The sequence below is a fragment of the Heptranchias perlo genome, chromosome 27 (assembly GCF_035084215.1).
Source record: "Heptranchias perlo isolate sHepPer1 chromosome 27, sHepPer1.hap1, whole genome shotgun sequence".
Classification (NCBI taxonomy): domain Eukaryota; kingdom Metazoa; phylum Chordata; class Chondrichthyes; order Hexanchiformes; family Hexanchidae; genus Heptranchias; species Heptranchias perlo.
The window spans coordinates 11,426,498-11,445,838 of NC_090351.1; the positions used below are offsets into that span (position 1 = coordinate 11,426,498).

Genomic DNA, 19,341 nt, shown 5'->3' on the forward strand with positions numbered 1-19,341 from the left:
AGTTCCTGGAGGGTGGAGGCCAGCAAGGAGAGCAATGGAGAAGTCGAGTCTCCAGGTGATGAAGACATGGACTAGTGTTTTGGCAGTAGTGGAGTGAGGTAGAGCAGTCAGGTAAGGTTTTGGAAGAAAGTAATCTTGGTAACAGATTGTATCTGAGAAGGAAGCAGAGATCAGGTTGGAGCAGTCGAAGAGGCCAGAGGCACATAGGTGCTTTCAAGTGCCAAGGAGGATGGCTTCCATTTTGTTGATATTTAGTTGGAGGAAATTTTGGCTCATCCCAGGGCTTAATGTCAGACAGGCACTTGAATAATTTCGAGGATTTCATTTCACATCGTTCACCTGACGAAGGGGGAAGCCTCCGAAAGCTTGTGAATTTAAAATAAAATTGCTGGACTATAACTTGGTGTTGTAAAATTGTTTACAATTGAATAATGTAGTAATGGCCTTGGGGTCAATGGTGAAGTAGAGCTAGGTGTCATAAGCACCTCATGCTTCTTGATGAGGTCACCCAGCAGTAGCATATAAATGAAGGAGAGGAAGGGGCCAAGGACGGAGCACTAGGATACATTGGTTGTTGTGCAGGCACAGGAGGAGAAGCTGTTGGATGAAATGTGAGGGGTAATTTTCCAACTTTACACTTCCTGCAGGGTGCCTCATCCGCTGGGAGTACATATCGGAGATTTGAGCACAAGGGGCACACTTTCTTTCGGCCCCTGGTTCAAATTATCAGAAAATCTATTGCAGTATACACATGAATTTCTGAAAGGCACTCCCAGTGGGTGAGGCTCCCTGTCTCAAGTTCAAAATCGAAGAATGGCCTCCGTAATGTTTACAGTGCAACAGGTAGGACTGGAACAAGAGGCAGCAGTGGCACGGAGGTGAGCTGCAGTGGGGTTACTTGGAGGACGGTGGAAAGATCAAGCAGTGTTGAAAGTAGCAGTGGGGCCAAGGAGGATAAGGAAGGATGGCAAGGACCAATCACAATCACAACAGATGTCTTTTCTACATGCAGTTTCAGGCTGTGGGTGGGACAAAAACTGGATTGGAGGGTTCCGAGTCGGGAGCAAGACAATGACACTCCTAAAAAGAATTTAAATGTTTTGTATCTCTGAGTGAGTGCTTCAGCTCTCTCCTTGAATATTCAGTTTGAAGTAGACAGCCATGTCAACCCAAAAAACCCAGGAAAGCTGACAAACAGTTTCAAAAAAAGCCAACTCAAAAACAACCAGCCACTCAAACACAGTGTTGAATTCCAGCCTTTGAACAGGGCCACTGCTGAATAGATTAAATTCTGTTTTTACTACATAGGATTTTGCGAGTTGTTTTGAGGATCACATTTTGCAATCCGGCCCCAGCTTTCAGTGAAAAGCGATACCTGGTGGCCTTTTCTATGACATGTGAAAACCAGTAGTTACACTGAGAGTGCAGTGGAACGTGAACCTGCTCTAATTTAAGCTTCAGGTATACCCAATAGAGCTGATTTCCCAATCATACACTTCCAGCGAGAAACAGCGCTCGCTGGTATTGCTAATCAGGAAATTGTGGGCTCACAGTCTCTGATTTTCCATCTATTAATTTTCCGACCAGCGCTGCTTGTGAGTGCCGTTCCTCACCGGGAGCACTCAATCATGGAATCAGCCCTAATATTCCGTCAACTGTAGTGTAAGGAAAAACTAAACTATGAAAAGATGTGGTTTTAGTCAGATTTAGAAATTTTTGAAACCCAATGAGTGACACTGGACAATCTTGTCTCATTCCTCTTTTGACAGAAATAGGTTCAGTGAATTTCCCATTTAACCTTGCAAGGATCCTGGAGTTGCCGTACGTATCCAGATAAAATCCAAGATTGTATCCAGTTTCTCCATGAGGGCTTTATGAGGCATAACAACAACAACTACTTGCATTTATATATAGCCTTTAACCTAGGTTAAAAGTCTTGCAAAAATCAATGAAAACAGTATAAATGGATTCCCCCTGAGCTTTACAATCCCCTATAATCTTTTATAAAACCACAACCTACCCTACACATTCCTCATGAGAGCAAATAATAGCCTGATCCTTTCTGTAGGCCCTTAGAGCATCAGATATGTGTACTGTGACAACATGAGAAACCACCTTAACAGCCACTGATATCAGTTAGATTTTCAGGTTCACCAGGTCTCCCTTTTATGGATAGAAACCACAAGTGCACTCTGGAATATTGAGTATATATGTATCTCAAATGGAATCCTATTCACCAAATGCAGACAAGTAGGGCCAAATATAAAAGTGGAATATACATTTTTTATCTCAGGAATGTGCTTGCCTCTAACAACTGGAGAATGACTGTTTCCAGTCATGACCCAAATTGCATTGTCCATGTTATCTATTCAATTCAAGGGCACCCTAAACAGAAATAGCCACCAAATCTTATAAGGTGCTTCTACCTTTCTATTATCACTGCAGCTACAACTCCCAGCAATATGATCAATATTTTGTACAGATAAATTGTGCTAATGGAATATTTTATGTAATTGTTTTTATAAGTCCATGCTATGGAACAGAAAAAACATATTAGCCAGTAATTAATGTCAATTCCACTCACATGATGTACGGACTCAGTCCGCAGGCTGAAGAACACCCACATATCAGGGTCATTCAGGTTGGTCTGCGGATTCCTCTTCAGACAGTGAACAAACAATGAGAACTGAACAAGGAAATCAAAGCCTTAGAGCGATTTAATGTCAGTATTTGGAGGTGGCTCCTCATTGAGAAGACCTCTCTGAGATATTGTCCCATGTCCTGGAACTGATATTTGCAAATTGCTCCAGTGTATAACTAGTTTGATGGAAGTACAGAAAGTAGGCTGTACATTCAGCAGAAGGTTTCACAACCTGGTACTGATTAACCACATTGACTATTAAACCATAATTGTATAATCAGCTGTTGAGACCAAAGTAAAAGACATCTATAATGTTTTGTCCACCAGTTGCATTGTTTTCATGGTGATAGACAACTGCCAAGAATTAATAGGTTCTTTAGCCTTTTAAAATCTTTCCCTTCACACCAGGAAAAATTAGATCTTTTATTTGTTTTATCAAAAAAGGGCTAATCAATTTACATGATTTGTAAATTGTTTCAGTGTCTAGACACCAAAATATCTGTCATTTATAAATACAATATCTATGTATCTTAATCCATCACTGAACACCAAAGTGTGAAAGTTTTTTTCTGGTGCTTGCAGACTTCATTCCACCACTTGCCAAGTCCAAAATCAGATGGGCAGGGGAGGGGTAAATCATTAACTCAGTTCTTTTGTTTTTTTTTACTGATTAAAATTTATGTCTCTGTATCGAAAGACAAAGGCATAAGCCAAAAATGAGTCTTCAATTTTTAAAAGTTTTTTATATCCGGTTTACCTTTTATAACTTGCTGGAAGCATAGGGAGGAGCTGGAAAATCTGTTGCAACCTTTGTATTTTTAAACTGTCTAGTGCAGGCCAGAGACAATCCGAGAGGGAAAACAGCACTGCTGTAATGCTGGAACTTCAAACAGCATCAACAGCAAAGAGGCTGGATATTATAATATGTTAGCACACTGTCTGCTCATGTGAAAGCTGGGTTCAAATCTGGCCCAGACTACTGGGGTGAAGCTCTCCTCTCTATCTGCTGGCTATGACCAGTGGATAAAGTGAATTTGTTATGAGAAGATACTCAGTCATTACTCCTCCAGTAAACATTTTGTAACTTTTGATCCAGGACTGTATTTTTCTGCTTTTACTGAGTCGCTTCTAAAACCTGTGTTTTTCCTGCCTTGTCTTCCTCTAGTACGACAATTAAAACACTTCAATTTTTTAAATCCTAGGGGGCTGCATAAATCCCTCAAACTAGTGTTTCAAAGCCCTATCTACCAATTGGTGATTTTTGAAAAATAAAATGTTCACTTTAGAACTTCTTTTCCCCAGTACTACAGATATTACTGGAGGAAAGAGACTTAAACTTTATGCAGGATGGAGACAGACAATGGGAGAACCCATCCAAGAGGAGACTCTGAGGATTTCAGTAAAATGTGATGGTGAGCATCATCACCAACTGGAGTTGCCGTTCAGCATGTTAAGTAGCTGCTTTGTTTCTTTTCCATTTTTTAAATTTTTTTTTTCCCCTTTATCAATTTCTCCCATAATCGCAAAAGGTTGAGAGTTGAGAGGCAAAGCTTTCCCAGGCTGCTCAAAAAGATCAATACCATTGTTGGAATTATAGCAATTATGAAGTGTTTTCCCTCTGAGAGAAAAGTCCATCTGCATTTGCATGAACCTGACTCTCACACTAACCGGGCCCGAGGATAGTCCTGTGGCACTATGTGTGGCAGTACTATTGTTGTGCCATGGGGAATCGGATGCAAGTTCATCCCTGCCCATACCTTACTCCGTAGATTGAAAGACCCAATCTCAGCAAAACTACTGAATACCTTATCCCAATATTACCTCAGCAAGACTACTGAGAGATGCAGCTGGCACACGTGGAGCATCAAGCGGAAGTTAGCCCTTGCTGTTTTCATAGAATTACATAGAATGTACAGCACAGAAACAGCCCAACTGGTCTGTGCCAGTGTTTATGCCCCACTCGAGCCTCCTCCCACCCTACTTTATCTAACCCTATCAGTATATCCTTCTATTCCTTTCTCCCTCATGTGTTTATCTAGCTTCCCCTTAAATGCATCTATGCTATTCGCCTCAACTACTCCTTGTGGTAGCGAGTTCCACATTCTAACCAATCTTTGGGTAAAGAAGTTTCTCCTGAATCCCCTATTTGATTTATTAGTGACTCTTATGTTTATGGCCCCTAGTTTTGGTCTCCCCCATAAGTGGAAATATCTTCTCTACATCTACCTTTTCAAACCCTTTCATAATCTTAAAGACCTCTATTAGGTCACCCCACAGCCTTCGCTTTTCTAGAGAAAAGAGCCCCAGCCTGTTCAGTCTTTCCTGATAGATATAACCCCTCAGTTCTAGTATCATCCTTGTAAATCTTTTTTGCACCTTCTCCAGTGCCTCATTATCCTTTTTATAATATGGAGACCAGAACTGTGCACAGTACTCAAGTCTGGTCTAACCAAGGTTCTAACCCAACAAACTGAGCAGCATTAGTTTTTTAAAAAAGCAAATCCATATGGAGCTGTGTTTCTAAGAGTGACAGACTCAGGGGTGACACTTGATACAATGCTTTAAAGTAGCAAAAACTAAAAATGGATAATATTAATGCTCAAAGAGTGACAAAAGTCTCCCAGCCGCCTGTGACTTTTGCGGCTTGGGTGAGTCTGTGTCTATGGAGAGGGAGCACGCAGTGTCTGCTGGTACATGTGAGGCCTTCTGTGACCGGTGGGCACCGCAGGGACTGGAGTGCATTGTCAACACTAGTAATAACATTATGATTTAATTTGATGTTTCCTTTGTCCTTTTTTACGATTTGGGTTTTATTTGTTGTGTCCCTTAAAAATAAAAGTGACAAAAGTCTCCCAGGCTGCCTGTGACTTTGGTGACCTGGATGAGTCTGTGTCTCATATCTACAGGGAGTGTGAGAGTTTGCAGCCCCTCTTCCACCATTTGAAGGGCTGCTCCTCAACTTCTGGCTCCACTTCAGTCCCACGCTCCTGATGGGTCTCGTGGGTCTCTTCCTGGGCCTGGCCAAGGTGGCCTTCCACAGGTCCAGGTTGGACTCGGCCCATGGGAGTGGTCGCTCTGTCTGCCTGCCACTCTTCCACGACCTTGTCTGCCCCCACGTGGCCCTGGAGAGGGAGCACGCCGTGTCCGCCGGTACACTTGAGGCCAAGATCAGTGGGCACCGCAAGGACTAGAGTTCATAGTGGATAACAGTAATAACATTATGATTTAATTTGACCCTTTATTGTTTTTGTGGATTGGGTTTTATCAGTTGTGCCCCTCTAAAAAAAAGGGAGAGAAGAAAAAAAAGTGACAAAAGTTTGAACGATTAAATTGCCAAATAAAAAAAAGCATGGGAAGGTTCAAACTGCAGCTGGAAACCATCAGAGGAATGAATGGGCTTTTCTGGTCGAGAGATGGATGCACACGTGATCCAGCCGGGTTTATCTGTCGTGTGACAGGGCCGCCAGTCCCGCCGCTGGATCCCGTGCCCACAGGTAGGGGGCGGCCTCTAACACGGGAAGCGATCGCTGCGCTGCTACCCTAGACCCTATAAATAATGATTGTAATGTACCGGATACAACCAGGCGCGGCTTGGATCCGGAGCCTCTCACCGAGTATGAGGCCGGCCGATCATCACGTCCACAGGGCCGGATCCGGAGCGGGGGCTGCTTGGCACTGCCCCTGTTCGTATGGGCGCAGGCCCGCCGCCTGTTGCCGGGGTAACCGAGCCCCGTCCCTGCCCACTGCCTCCCTTTGTGACGACAGTAACGGCATTAAACATCCTCCGACGTTAAATCCAGTTGACCTGAAGTTTACGGTGAGAAGCCTGTTGGGCAGTTTCAATAAGTGATGCAGTCACTCTAGTGGCTCTTAAATGGGTTTATGCTCCATTCTGGTAAAATTATTTGGCTGTTTTTGTCAGGCTTACTGCATTTTTTTTGTGTAATATGATTTGTGGTGCACTGATCTAATAGTATCAAAACCATGTAACTGATGGAATCCAATTTGCAATTACAAACACTGCCTCTTTTAACTGTTCAGTGTCATATCACCCCACTTCATACAGGCAACACAGAAAACCAGCAAGTGCTGATGTAGTCCCAGAAAGCTAGCAACTCAAGAATGGCCCTAATTTAAAGCTAATCATGGCATTCCTTTCCCCTCAAACCAGTTCAACCTGGTACTCTTCTGCCCCTCTCTGGTTCAAGATGGTGTATTTTCCCCCACAGCCATATCAGTTAATGCTAGTATTCTCCCTCCTTGTTTTCTTCCTTCCTTGCTGAATACAGCTTGGACCACCTCCCACTCCCTTTCATTTCCCCTTTACTATCTGTTTCCTTCTTTCCTTCATCCTTCATTGCTCTGCATTCCCCTGACTCTCCTCAGTGCTGCTAATACCTGAGTCCTGTTGCTAATGGAAGTGATTTGGACTGCTGCATACTGTATTGTACTGCAAGTGTTATCTTAACTCCGTGGTAGAGCTCTTGCCTTTAAGTCAGAAGGATTCAGGCCTCTCTACAATGTATTCAGCACATATTCTAGGCTGACACCTCAGCTGTACTGAGGGTGTGCTGCATTTTTGGAGTTTTTTTTTAACATGAGATGTTAAACTGTGGCCCCATCTACCTGTTCAGGGGGATGTAAAAGATCCCACAGCACTAACCAAAGAGCAAGGGAGTTCTTTTGGGATCCTGGCCAACATTGCTCCACTAAAGCAGATTAACAGATCATTTATCTCTCTACTGTTTGTGGGATTGTGCTGGATGTAAATTGGCTGCTGCATTTGCCTACATAACAATTGTAACTGCAGTTCAATATAATTGCTTTGGGACATTGTTGACATGAAAGGTGCTATTATAAATGCAAGATGTTAACTCTTTAACATCTTCCAGTTCTGATGGTCTTTGACCTGCAATGTTAATGTCTTTTCTCTACAGATGCTGCTTCACTTGCTGAGCATTTTCTGTTTTTATTTCAGATTTGCAGTATTTTGCTTTTGATTATAAATGCAAGGTCTTGTTGTAGGTGGGGACTCCTATTCTTATGAGAATTCCCACCCATGTGGTGGTCAGAATCACTTCCATTAGCAGGCGGGACTTGGATAGGAGCAGTGCTGAGGGGAGAGGCATCTTGTCCATGCTGGTTTTTCTTAGCAAACCAACTGATGGCTGGTATGTATGTATGTTTGCTTGATTTTTTTAGTATTTGTTGGCCTGTTGAGAGAATTGCAGTGCTAGTGATTCTGTTGTCAACAATATAAGTTTGAAGTAAGTTCTCCTGAACTTCCTTGCAAAAAGTCCAAGTTTAGAGCTACGGTGTACATTCGCATTTTTGATTCTCCATACAAGAGTTCCCAATGTAAGTCTTTGTCTGAAGGAGCTCCCAACAAATGTGCCCTTTCCCACAGAGGACAAATTGGAGGTTTCATCAGTAATCTACAGAACATGTAAATGTACAACGACAATTTGTATTAATATAGCACCTTTTAATGTAATAAAACATCCTAAGGTGCTTCACAGGAGTGTTATCAAACAAAATTCAATACCAAGCCTCATTAGATATTAGGACCGGTGACCAAAAGCTTGGTTTTAAGGAGGGGAGGGAGCTGTAGGGAGGGCATTCCAGAGGTTAGGGCCTAGGCAGCTGAAGGCGTGACTGTCAATGGTGGAGCGATGAACCAGAGTGGAACATTTCAGTCCTTCAGACTGACCGTAGAGGCAGGTGATTACAGAAAGGCATTGGCAGAAGGTAGGAACTGGAAGGAGAATGTTGCAGTTAAAAGTCTGTTTATTTTGCTGTGTTTAGCAGGTAGAAGCACAAAAGGAACTGAAATGAGTGAAATGGCAAATTCCACAGACAAACCACCAGAGGACAATGTGAGTGTATGGATGTCACTCAACAAATACTCTGCACACTTTTTTGTTCTGCTCCTCTCCTGAAGCTAATAGTTCTTCACCTGGTATAGTTCAAAAGATATCTGCAGTCCTCTGCAGATGGAAGGTGTCATTGACTGACTCACCAGTAACCTGATCACCGATGCTCAGTTTGGGTTCCGCCAGGACCACTCTGCTCCAGACCTCATTACAGCCTTGGTCCAAACATGGACAAAAGAGCTGAATTCCAGAGGTGAGGTGTGAGTGACTACCCTTGACATCAAGGCAGCATTTGACTGAATGTGGCTCCAAGGAGCCCTAGTAAAATTGAAGTCAATGGGAATCAGGGGGAAAACTCTCCAGTGGCTGGAGTCATACCTAGCACAAAGGAAGATGGTAGTGGTTGTTGGAGGCCAATCATCTCAGCCCCAGGACAATGTTACAGGAGTTCCTCAGGGCAGTGTCCTAGGCCCAACAATCTTCAGCTGCTTCATCAATGACCTTCCCTCCATCATAAGGTCAGCATTGGGGATGTTCACTGATGATTGCACAATGCTCAGTTCCATTTGCAACCCCTCCGATAATGAAGCGGCCCGTGCCCGCATGCAGAAAGACCTGGACAATATCCAGGCTTGGGCTGATAAGTGGCAAGTAATATTCGTGCCAGGCAATGACCATCTCCAACAAGAGAGAGTCTAACCACCTCTCCTTGACATTCAACGGCATTACCATTGCTGAATCCCCCACCATCAACATCCTGAGGGTCACCACTGACCAGAACCTCAACTGGACCAGACATATAAATACTGTGGCTACAAGAGCAGGTCAGAGGCTGGGTATTCTGCAGCGAGTGACTCCCCAAAGCCTTTCCACCATCTGCAAGGCACAAGTTAGGAGTGTGATGGAATACTGCCCACTTGTCTGGATGAGTACAGCTCCAACAACACTCAAGAAGCTCAACACCATCCAGGACAAAGCAGCCCACTTGATTGGCACCCCATCCATGACCCTAAACATTCATTCCCTCCACCACCGGCGCACTGTGGCTGCAATGTGTACCATCCACAGGATGCACTGCAGCAACTCGCCAAGGTTTCTTCGACAGCACCTCCCAAACTCATGACCCCTACCACCTACAAGGACAAGGACAGCAGGCACATGGGAATAACACCACCTGCACGTTCCCCTCCAAGTCCCACACCATCCCGACTTGGAAATATATCGGCGTTCCAGGATTTTGACCCAGTGACTATGAAGGAACTCCCTTCCTAACAGCACTGTGGGAGAACCTTCACCACATGGATGCAGTGGTTCAAGAAGGCGGCTCACCACCACCTTCTCGAGGGCAATTAGGGATGGGCAATAAATGCTGGCCTCGCCAGTGACGCCCAGATCCCATGAACTAATTTTTTTTAAAACCTTGCCTGAGAGTCCAAAAAAGATGGCCCACTACCAATAAATCTGACCATAGCATATACTTAATTGACTGAGTAAGCTTAATGATCTGATGGGCCTTTTCTCATTCCTATTTGTTCACTTGCTTTGTCAGATGGCAATATCCCTTTTTAATATTTGTTTAAGCTATATGAATGCTTTCAATGGGGAATATACTCAACTAAGAAAAATACTTCCTTGGGTGGGGGGAGGAATAGCAAATGTTCCATGTACTACAAGTACATAACAATGTCTCATTGGCCACTACAGAGCTTTAAGATCCATTATGTGACTGGTGATCTGTTCACGTGTCCAGAGGACAACGCACTGGCACACTGCATCAGTGAAGACTGTCGTATGGGGGCAGGGATAGCAGTAGTCTTCAAGAAGTTGTTTCAATCTGTTAAGGAGCTGCAGAATCAGGGTAAGAGATTAAAGTTATAAGAGAAGTAAAGTTTCATTACTTTTACCATTGGTATGTTGGCCAGCTTATCAGTTTGTAGCTCCACATCAAATTCTTTAAAAATTAATAACTTCTTTCAGAAGTGGAAGTGTACTCCATTCTCCAGCAATGATATGTGCACATAATTCATCCCCCAAAAAATTAGCAGAAATATAAATTTCTAATAGTTATGCTGTACTAGCTCCTCAAATAATTCAGTTGTGCTAAAACTATGATTATAGTTTTTAATCTTTTGCTTACAAACTATAGAAATTGTCTTTGACTTATTTTGAGGTTCCAGTCCAACTTCAAAGGCTCATTAAACTCAATGATTGGAAAAAGACAGGCTGATAAATCCCTCAAACTGTCACCAGAAGAATTTGAATAACTGGCAGATTTTAGAGTTTAACAATCAAACATATCTTAAGAAATCGCATGTTTGTATTTGAATTGACTTGGCTCCTCCCTCAGTAACTGTCTAGCAACCAATCGACAAATCAATACTATACCCAATCTTGGGACAATGCTTCTTTTGTTATACCTGCACTGCCTGAATTGTACAGCAAGTGTCCACTGTAAACATGTCACTACTGTTTTTTTTTAGGGTTTCATGGCAATGAAATGGTGGGTTAGCTCCTTTTTACATAACAGCCTGCACATTCTAAGGGGTTAACACAATAAATGGAAAGTTTATTGTTTCTATAATTGAAAGAGATGGACCTCATTAATGGTCCTTAATCTACCTCCTTTCCTAAATCTATTGTCTCCCTTCCTGATTTGTTAATGTAATGAGGTGTATCATTTTATCCATCCTCTTGTCACATCTTTGCAAGGCATTTACCTAAAATGACCATTTTTTTTTTAAATTGGTGATTTTCTCCACAGACAAGAAGATTGGGGATGTGGCAGTGCTGCAGATGAAACAAAGATACATTTACTATTTGGTAATGAAGAGGAGAATATTTTAATCATTTAAGTAATGGAATTGATCACCATTTGAATGGTTTAAAATTCTTTGAAAGATGCAGAATACATTTTTTAAGCCCATTTGAAACTACATTTTCTTTGGTTTTCCAAAATACAGTACAATGTTGTACCAGGTTTGTGATGTGTGCTGAAGTATCTGTTCTATTTTCTTTGATAACCAGAAGAAAAACTCCATTTTAAAAATACAGTAATCGGGGGTCCCACCATTTTAAAAATAGAGTTGCTCATGGACTAAGTTTGGAGAGGCTCCAGGCTTAACTGTAATGTCTTCAACCTTCAGACTCCAGTGCACTCACAGATTCTTATCTGTTGCTCACATGCCTGTTACTGCTTTGTGTAACCTTCAGCTGTTTAAATCAGTAACAATGCATTTGTGTTCTGATTTGATGTTAAATAAGCTTTAGTTCCCATTTACTCATCAGTACCTTTTTTTATTTTAAATGTCCAAATCTAAGGCAACTTAAATATAAAACAATTTAAAGTTGCAGTATCTTCTTGACACCTTCCCCAATAAACACCATACAAAGTAGTCTTAAGTTTTGGAGGTGGACAGAAACTACCCTGGATTGTAAGAGGTACTGCATTCAGTTCTGGGCACTGCACCTCAGGAAGGATATATTGGCCTTGGAGGGATGCAGTGCAGAGTCACCAGAATGATATTGGGGTTAAAAGGATTAAATTATTAGGTTGCATAGACTCTGTTTGTATTCTCTAGTATAGAGGATTAAAAGGTAATCTAATTGAAGTGTTTAAGATGATTAAGGGCATAGTCGCAGGATAAGGGGTCAGCCATTCAAGACTGAGATGAGAAGGAATTTCTTCACAGAGGCTTGTGAATCTTTGGCATTCTCTACCCCAGAGGGCTGTAGATGCTGAGTCGTTGAATATATTCAAGGCTGAGATGGATAGATTTTTGAACTCTAGGGGCATTGAGGGATATGGGGATCAGGCAGTAAAGTGGAATTGAGGTCGAAGATCAGCCATGATCTGATTGAATGGCGGAGTAGGCTCGAGGGACTGTATGACCTGCTCCTATTTCTTATGTTCTTATGTAAGTTGATAGGGTGGATAAAGAGATTATTTCCATGTGGGCGAGGTTTGGATCATTGTTAGAAATTTAGGGCTTATTTTTGTATATAGTTGGTGGATGATATTTATCACCATGTTATTGATAGCTTTGTTGCTCACTTGTAATAAAATTTACAACATTTATACAGAAAATATTCTAATTACCAATTGGATACAAGCATAGTGTTTGGGTCTGACTGCTTCTCGAACAATCATTTAAGATAGCCTGAGACACAGCAGAGGAGTGGCACATTTTGAGCGTGCCACAATTCTCTGGCTCTGTATGTTCACTTAATGTGGGGCAGGTTTTCAAATTTACAGGCAATTGAATTTAAATATTGTGCTAAATACCATGGACAAGTTTGTTACAATTCGCATTGATACTTTGAGTGAGAATAAAAGAAAGACAGACTTGCACTTATGTAGTGCCTTTCACAGTCTCTGGCCGTCCCAAAGGGCTTCACAGCCAATGAAGTACTTTTGAAGTGTAGTCACTGTTGTAATGTAGGAAACATAGCAGCCAATTTGTATACAGCAGGTCCCACAAACAGCTATGAGATAATGACCAGATAATCTGTTGGTGTTTGGTTGAAGGATAAATATTGGCCAGGACAGTAACAGTAAGTTCAAATAGTAGTGCCATGGCCCTAAACATCACTGCATTGCCATATTAATATTTCAATCTGACAATGCCAGGAAGGAATGGTTTCTGCTACTGCAGGAAGTTTTACCGTATTTTGCTATACTGAATCCTCAGTGGCTATAGCACCGTTGCAAACTCTTTAAATTCCACATTGCTCCACCCATAGCAATGCAGTGTGAAATTTGAGTACTAATAGTGATGAGGGGTAGGAACTAAACTATGAAACTAGTTTGTGCTTCATCATGGTGTAAAATTTCTGTTGAAGGTACTGTATTCATTTCATAAAATTTAATCATCTTCTGTTCTGACTCGAGCCATACTAAGAATGCAAAAAGCTGCTTTTAAATTAAACTTGTGTTCAGCTATGTGTTAATCTTCTGCAATGCCCAGTTAGAAATTTTTACTTTTTAAACTAATTAGTCACGATAACTCTGCCTTTCAACTCAAGAAACAACAAATATCTAATACCCTCGTCTCCTCCATCATATATATCTCATAGTATGAGTTACAAGGGACAATTAGGTTGTGAATACTTGGTTGATATTAAGTGGTTTGATTCTTCCACAGATCACTAAAAAGAGGGCCTCACACAAGCCAACTTATGACAGTCTGCAGAGCAGCCTGCAGGCCATGAAGCAACACTGCCTGAAAAATGGAGTCACACACATCTCAATGCCTAGGTAATGTTGGGGAAGTTGAGTTTGTTTTGTATCAGTTTGCTACAGTTTATTTTAAAGAAAAATTGAGAAATATACGAATACGAGGTGCTTTTAAACTTTACTTAGCTGAGCACCTTTTACATATTAATATAGATTCATCTTGTCATTAAATGATTGGAGGTGGCAGCTGCATCTGACATAGCATCCAATTGGCCAAAAGGTTCCCAGACCTTTTTTCAGCCCATTGATGCCCAGAACCCTGAAGATTGAACATAACTTATCTCATCTCTAGCACTGACAGCGCAATTGTGCTGGAGTTGTCAAACCATCACTATTCTGGGCTTTGGGGGTTTTGTAGTCTATCAAGTTCTGCATCACCATGGGACCTGGATGGACTGCATTGTTAACGGGTATGACTGTTTTCCCTGCAGGATCGGATGCGGACTGGACAAGCTGAAGTGGAACAAAGTTGCTGTGACAATTGAAGAAGTCTTTAAGAACACGGATATTATAATCACTGTGTACTCTTTGGAAAGTTATACATGTTAGTTACCTCTTAGCACAAGTATTCTATGCAAATAGAATGTGGGGATAGACCCAATCAATTGTTGGGTGATTGTTGAATTCTTACCATAGAATCAACTATAAATAACAAGTTATTTCAAACAGATTTTGAAGCTATTAAGTAAATGAATTTATTTGTAAATGAAGGTTATTTAACTTAAGATGTGATGGATGAAATTTTCCTTTTTTAAAGAAAAGCAGAAGTGCCTGTTTTTCACTATTAGCCAAATTCTGTTCTCAAGAATTCTTTGGCTTTCGCTCACACACGGCCTCAGGAAGTTCAACAATTTTTCCCCCCTGAGTTTGTCACTGATAAAACAAAGTGTTTATTTAAATTTACCTGCTCATATGTCCTTAATGTCTAAGTTTCTTGTGCTTTTCTTAACATTTGCAATGGACATGGGTTTGTAAACAATTTATGGAGTTGAGTTTGCTGAAATTTTTTTTTACTATTGCAGTTCAACATATCAGTTAACTTCATTTCTGCGGTTTAGACATTGATTTTTGGGGTACTCTGCCAAGGAGGTTTGCACACCAATAACAAAACCCGCTGAATGTTCTCTGCATTGAAACTAATGCAAGGAAAATCGAGCGGATTCTGTTACCAATATGCAGACCTCCATCAGGCTTTCCAATGTATGCTCTACCCAGGAGGTGAAGACTAAAATCTACCCCCCAAATGGGTCAACACAAAGTCTTTTTAATGTAGAGAATGCATGTACTTGGACACAATGAAGACACAACTGATTTTTGATGGTCTGATGTTAATATGGTTATAGTTATGATCCTGGACACAATTGGAAACTGACAAAGGCTTCAAATGGGCTGAATGAACCATTGTCAAAATTTAGTGTCTGGATTAGGGTTCAACTGCTAGTAATAAACTCAATGATTCAGTATTAATTATGTGTTCAGTTGCCTGCACTGTAAGGCTTGGTAACCTTCCTGCCCAGTACACTCAATTATACCATCAGTGCACACTACACAAAATAATCTTTTTTAAAAACCTGACTGTGGCACAGAATTAGAGGATGTTCATCAGAATCCTGCAGGATTACAATTGAAAAGATGGAATTTATGGGAAAACTGCACAACCAACCAGTGTGATACTGTAACAAAAGCAAAATACTACAGGATGCTGGCAATCTGAAATAGAAAAAAATGTTGGAGGCACTCAGTGGGTCAGGCAGCACCTGTAGAGAGAGAAACAGTTAACATTTCAGGTCTATGACCTTTCATCAGAACTCGAAGAAGTTTGAGACTTAACAGTTTTTATGCAAGTACGGGGCCAGGAGGAGGGAGAGGAAAGCACAAAGGGATAGGATGGAAGGCAGGAGTGATTAAATGACAAAAGGGATGATGGTGCAGGGCAAGGAGGGGGTGATAATGGGACAGTAAACAAAAGTTGGGTCTAGAGGTGTAAATGATAACAGCAAAACAATCTAGAAAGTGGGTTTTGCAACAAGTTCGTTAGATGTGTTTAAAATATATTACTGCTGGTTTTAAATTTGAAGATAGCCCATGAGTTTTAATTTTTTTGTTTGTAAACTTAGTTTGTGATCATCTCAGGCTGTAATGAAGCTTCTTGCTGCTACATATGAATAGCCCTTGCCTGGTGTGTCATTCTAGTCCTGATAATTGTAAACAATTTTACACCACCAAGTTATAGTCCAGCAATTTTATTTTAAATTCACAAGCTTTCGGAGGCTTCCTCCTTCGTCAGGTGAACGATGTGAAAACATCGTTCACCTGACGAAGGGGGAAGCCTCCGAAAGCTTGTGAATTTAAAATAAAATTGCTGGACTATAACTTGGTGGTGTAAAATTGTTTACAATTGTCAACCCCAGTCCATCACCGGCATCTCCACATCATGACTAGTCCTGATAGTGTTGGATCAAATTTATTTGGACGCATCCTTTCATGCCCAGGTTACAGTGTAGCTGAAGTGTAATTTATTCATGCGTCTGTGAATTTTAGCTCTTTCAAAGACTTTAATTTTTTAACTCGCACTATTTTGTGATTGCTGAAGAGCTGATTCTCTGCAAATTTCTATGGTATTTAGAAAGCGTATTTATAAAATACACAGAATCGTGGACTTTGCTTTGATTTGTGCTATTCCTGAAGCCTTCTAAAACTCCAACTCTTGTTATGTTTTTGGTTGGGGGGAGGGGGGGTTGGTGAGAGCAGAGCCACTACTGTCCTGAAATGACTTGGTGATTTACTCAGGTGGAGCAAGCTTTGGAATAGTTCAGAATGGTTTATAGCACAGAAGGAGGCCCTTCGGCCTATTGAGCCTGAGCCAGCTCTCTGCAAGAGCGAGCCAGTTCTCTGCAAGAGCAATCCAGCTCGTCCTGCTCCCCAACTCTTTCCCTGTAGCTTTGCAAATTTTTCTGCTTTTTTAGGTACCTAGCTAATTCCTTTTTGACAGCCACAATTAGCCCTGCTTCCACCACCCTTTCAGGCAGTGCATTCAGATCCTAACCACTCACTACGTTAAAGTTTCTCCTCATGTCACCTTTGGTTCTTTTGCCAATCACCTTAAACCTGTGTCCTCCAGTTTGCGACCCTTCTGCCAGTGGGAACAGTTTCTCTTTATTTACTTTGTCTAGATCCTTCGTGATTTTGAAGAAAATGGCCGTTTGTTGTGTTGGCTCTGTGGTACAGCCTCTCCCTGTAATTGGTACTGATAAACAAATCCCTGCAAGAAATTCCCTGGAGAGTTTTATGAATGAAATAAGCTACTTAGCTCATTGTTCCATTAAATTTGAACTCACCCTTTGCCTCTGTCCCCCTTGATATCAGAAGTGGTGAGTTGTTGCCATCTTAGAACCAAGGTGAAATTCGGTTCAGTCTGTCCCTGCTTTTCAACATTTACCTTATTGCACTCACAGACATGGTGTGAAAGGAAAAGGCTGGAAAAGCCCTTCAGTCCTCTGGGGTTGAGCATTTAGTGCAAGCCTCATGTACTTAATGATTTTAATGTTTTTTATTAAAGTAAATTAGAATGCTATATGTATGATGTCATGACTTATTATTGAAGATAGGATTTCAACTGTGTACTGTAAAAGGTGATGTAGATTAGGGGAACTATAGCTACACCTTGGAAATGTTGAATTAGTGCAGAGGGACTGAATATAGAAACCCAACCAGCTGTTGGAGTAATTCGCCAGGATAAAGGAACTGCACAAATGGACAAAATGATAGTGCAAATTTGCACTAACTCAGTACCACCCTATCCCTTCGTCTAGTGTGGAATAATCTGCATTGAGATTACAAGGATGAGAGCTATCCATCATTGTGTGCACTGGAGCCTTGAGGACATAGCTTTACTGATACAAGTTTATTTTGTTCTTTTTTATAAGAACTTTTTTAATAAGAATCAAAACATTGATGGGCCAGCTAAGTTTACCTCAATGATGGTAGCATTGCAAGTTTGTGAGGCTTATTATGCCACCAGATTACTTTGTATAAGAACCTGGAATCCACAGTTTGTACTGTATGAAGACTGCAAACACAAGTTATCATTTGATGGTACAGCTGTTTTCAAGTAAATTCTGTGACATTCCAATGCAAGTAATGTCTATTGAGCAAATACCTGGTTTGTAGCCACTTAGCATTTCCAGAGGAGTTCGCAGTGAAACGTAAATGTTGTGATGGGTATTATCAGTCTGTTTATTGAGGCAAATGATAAATCCTGCCCTTGGCATATGTACTGTGAGTTTTCTTCCTCAGTTCCATGATTGTATAGACATGCACAGGAGGTTATATAATGTGAACTGGACATTTGTCCTTAGTAGAGAACCCATCACACTGTATTGGTTCAAACTATATTGCTTGAAATTGTGTCCTTTTACATTGAACTCTGTATCTTTAAATTTTATGAAATAAAGTAGGTTTCCTTTATATTTCAAAATATAATCATTTGTGGGTTCGGCAAGCTCTATGATGGAGGGGCTAATATTTTAATAGAATGTCTATGATTTGCCTGCATCTCCTGTTCAAACCGTACAAATGTCAAGAACATCAAGCTCGCCCCCAGTGAGTCCATGTAGGACTATGGAGACATGAGCTTCCGCCTACTGATCCCTTACTTCAAGGAACACTAAGTCCTGTTACTGTATCTTTAATACTTCATTCCCCCTTCTCAACCAATATCAATTTAATGTTCAGTTACGGTTGCCAAATGATCCAAATTAACTACCTTCTGTGATATCTCATGCATGTCCCAATTTAGGTAGGAACAGTCACCCTTTGTTTATGGTACCCTGTGGCCAATACACCACTTTGATGGGGTCATGATACAGTTAGAGAAACCACAAACTCGTAAACACACCCTCCTAGGTGAAGCAAGCATACTTAGAAATAAGCAGGGGTGTGGGGTATGCTTGATCAAAGGCAATGAGTTAATTCGAAATGTTAAATTTTATTAAACATTTTTATAATACAGGAGTGTTCAGATTTTTTGGTCTTAATGGGCAGTATAAGTGCATAATAGAGAGACTTGGGCCTACATACAAAGTTTAAATCCATGTTACCATTAATTGGCATCAAGTTGCTGATAGGAACAAAAACATTTATTCCATTGGCCTGACCCAGCATTCAGAAACAGAATACACAGTTCACTGCCTATCTCCCTCAATTGATTTCATGCCAAATACCTGTCCAACTCCCTCTTACAGATACTCATGCAACAACTTTGGTTGCTTCCCAGGGCAGTTCATTCCAAACATTCAGTACCCTCTGTAAAGTAGTTATATCTAGAGATGTCCATTCACCTTTCCTTTTCTGAGCTTCAGATCATACCCTTCATTATTATTGTTGGGGTCATGATAACAAGTTTCTCAGGGTTCACCTTATTGATGCCCTTAAGGATCTTGACTACCTGAATAAAATCCCATCTCAGTCTTCTGTAATGTAACAAACTCAGCTTGTGCAGTCTCTCCTTGTAGTTTAGCTGCCAGATGCCTTGAATTATCTCCTTTGTTGCCCAATGTTTCCTATTATGTTTCTTACCCAGCATCATAAGTTAA

General features: G+C 41.1%; 1 protein-coding gene and 1 long non-coding RNA gene across 7 annotated transcripts in view; one reads left to right on the plus strand and one right to left on the minus strand.

The window, feature by feature from the left end:
- LOC137344398 (uncharacterized) overlaps positions 1-6,415 on the minus strand; it is a 60,498-nt gene extending 54,083 nt beyond the window's left edge. Inside the window, exon 1 of the long non-coding RNA XR_010968345.1 lies at positions 6,213-6,415. This is a non-coding gene — a long non-coding RNA (uncharacterized lncRNA). The remainder of the gene's footprint in view (positions 1-6,212) is intronic.
- On the plus strand, positions 6,105-15,214 carry LOC137344397 (ADP-ribose glycohydrolase OARD1-like). 6 transcript variants are annotated; one of them, XM_068007319.1, is made up of 7 exons: positions 6,105-6,135; positions 7,620-7,812; positions 8,447-8,517; positions 10,219-10,372; positions 11,276-11,334; positions 13,656-13,768; positions 14,179-15,214. In XM_068007319.1, exons 2-7 carry the CDS (start codon positions 7,701-7,703, stop codon positions 14,294-14,296), a joined length of 627 nt encoding a protein of 208 aa, XP_067863420.1. In that variant the 5' UTR covers positions 6,105-6,135; positions 7,620-7,700; the 3' UTR covers positions 14,297-15,214. The 6 variants fall into 6 exon arrangements, with proteins under 6 accessions (XP_067863420.1, XP_067863419.1, XP_067863422.1 ...); XM_068007318.1 differs by lacking the exon at positions 6,105-6,135 and adding an exon at positions 6,235-6,458; XM_068007321.1 differs by lacking the exon at positions 6,105-6,135 and adding an exon at positions 6,235-6,458 and having other exon boundaries at positions 8,450-8,517.
- The last annotated feature ends 4,127 nt before the right edge of the window (positions 15,215-19,341 follow it).

Excerpts from the sequence above, each read along its gene's own strand:
- LOC137344397 (XM_068007319.1), top strand. The coding sequence starts at position 7,701 with ATGTGGTGGTCAGAATCACTTCCATTAGCAGGCGGGACTTGGATAGGA. Across the intron at positions 10,373-11,275 it reads TAAGGAGCTGCAGAATCAGG|ACAAGAAGATTGGGGATGTG; the intron begins GTAAGAGATTAA and ends TTTTCTCCACAG. Across the intron at positions 13,769-14,178 it reads ACACACATCTCAATGCCTAG|GATCGGATGCGGACTGGACA; the intron begins GTAATGTTGGGG and ends TTTTCCCTGCAG.